Source organism: Haliaeetus leucocephalus, unplaced genomic scaffold (assembly GCF_000737465.1).
Source record: "Haliaeetus leucocephalus isolate CR32 unplaced genomic scaffold, Haliaeetus_leucocephalus-4.0 Scaffold364, whole genome shotgun sequence".
NCBI classification, from domain to species: Eukaryota; Metazoa; Chordata; class Aves; order Accipitriformes; family Accipitridae; genus Haliaeetus; species Haliaeetus leucocephalus.
This window is the reverse complement of record NW_010972800.1, coordinates 15205-15661: the sequence shown is the minus strand read 5'-3', so window position 1 is coordinate 15661 and position 457 is coordinate 15205. Positions and strand designations below refer to the sequence as shown.

The 457-nt window shown below is 69.8% G+C and overlaps 1 protein-coding gene across 1 annotated transcript in view; it reads right to left on the bottom strand.

Annotated features, from left to right (window-relative positions):
• SPTBN2 (spectrin, beta, non-erythrocytic 2) overlaps window positions 1-457 on the bottom strand; it is a 22218-nt gene that overhangs the window by 6570 nt on the left and 15191 nt on the right. Inside the window, exons 27-28 of the mRNA XM_010573125.1 lie at window positions 324-408; window positions 31-227 (exon numbers count right to left, since the gene is read on the bottom strand). Of these exons, the coding sequence (XP_010571427.1) occupies window positions 31-227; window positions 324-408 (282 nt within the window). The remainder of the gene's footprint in view (window positions 1-30; window positions 228-323; window positions 409-457) is intronic.

Genomic DNA, 457 nt, shown 5'->3' with positions numbered 1-457 from the left:
CCCCCCCCGCGCCGTGCCCCCCACCCTCACCGTGGTGAGGCGTTCCAGGGCGGCAAAGCGCTCCTCCCAGGCGGCGGCCGCTTTTTGGAAGCCCTGATGGCGTTTGATGAGGTTCTCCACCTCGGCCACGCTGCCCCCCAGCTCCGCCGAGCGTACCAGGGGCTCCTGGCTGGAAAGCCAGGCCTCCGCCATGCTGGCATCCCGCCCGAACATCAGCACCTCCAGCACTGCGGGGAGACGGGGAGAAGCGGGGGGAACAGTGTGGATCCAGGCGTCCGGGCGGACTCAGCCCCCCCAGGGGTGCCCCCCGACCCTGCGCTTACCAATCTGCAGCCAGTCCATCTTCTCCTTCCAGCGCTCCCCAATGTCCCGGCGGCGTTCCTGCAGCTGCGAGAGCTTCTCCGAGATCTGGGGATGAGGGATGGGGGCTGTGAGTGCGCGGCATGGGGAGGGGGGG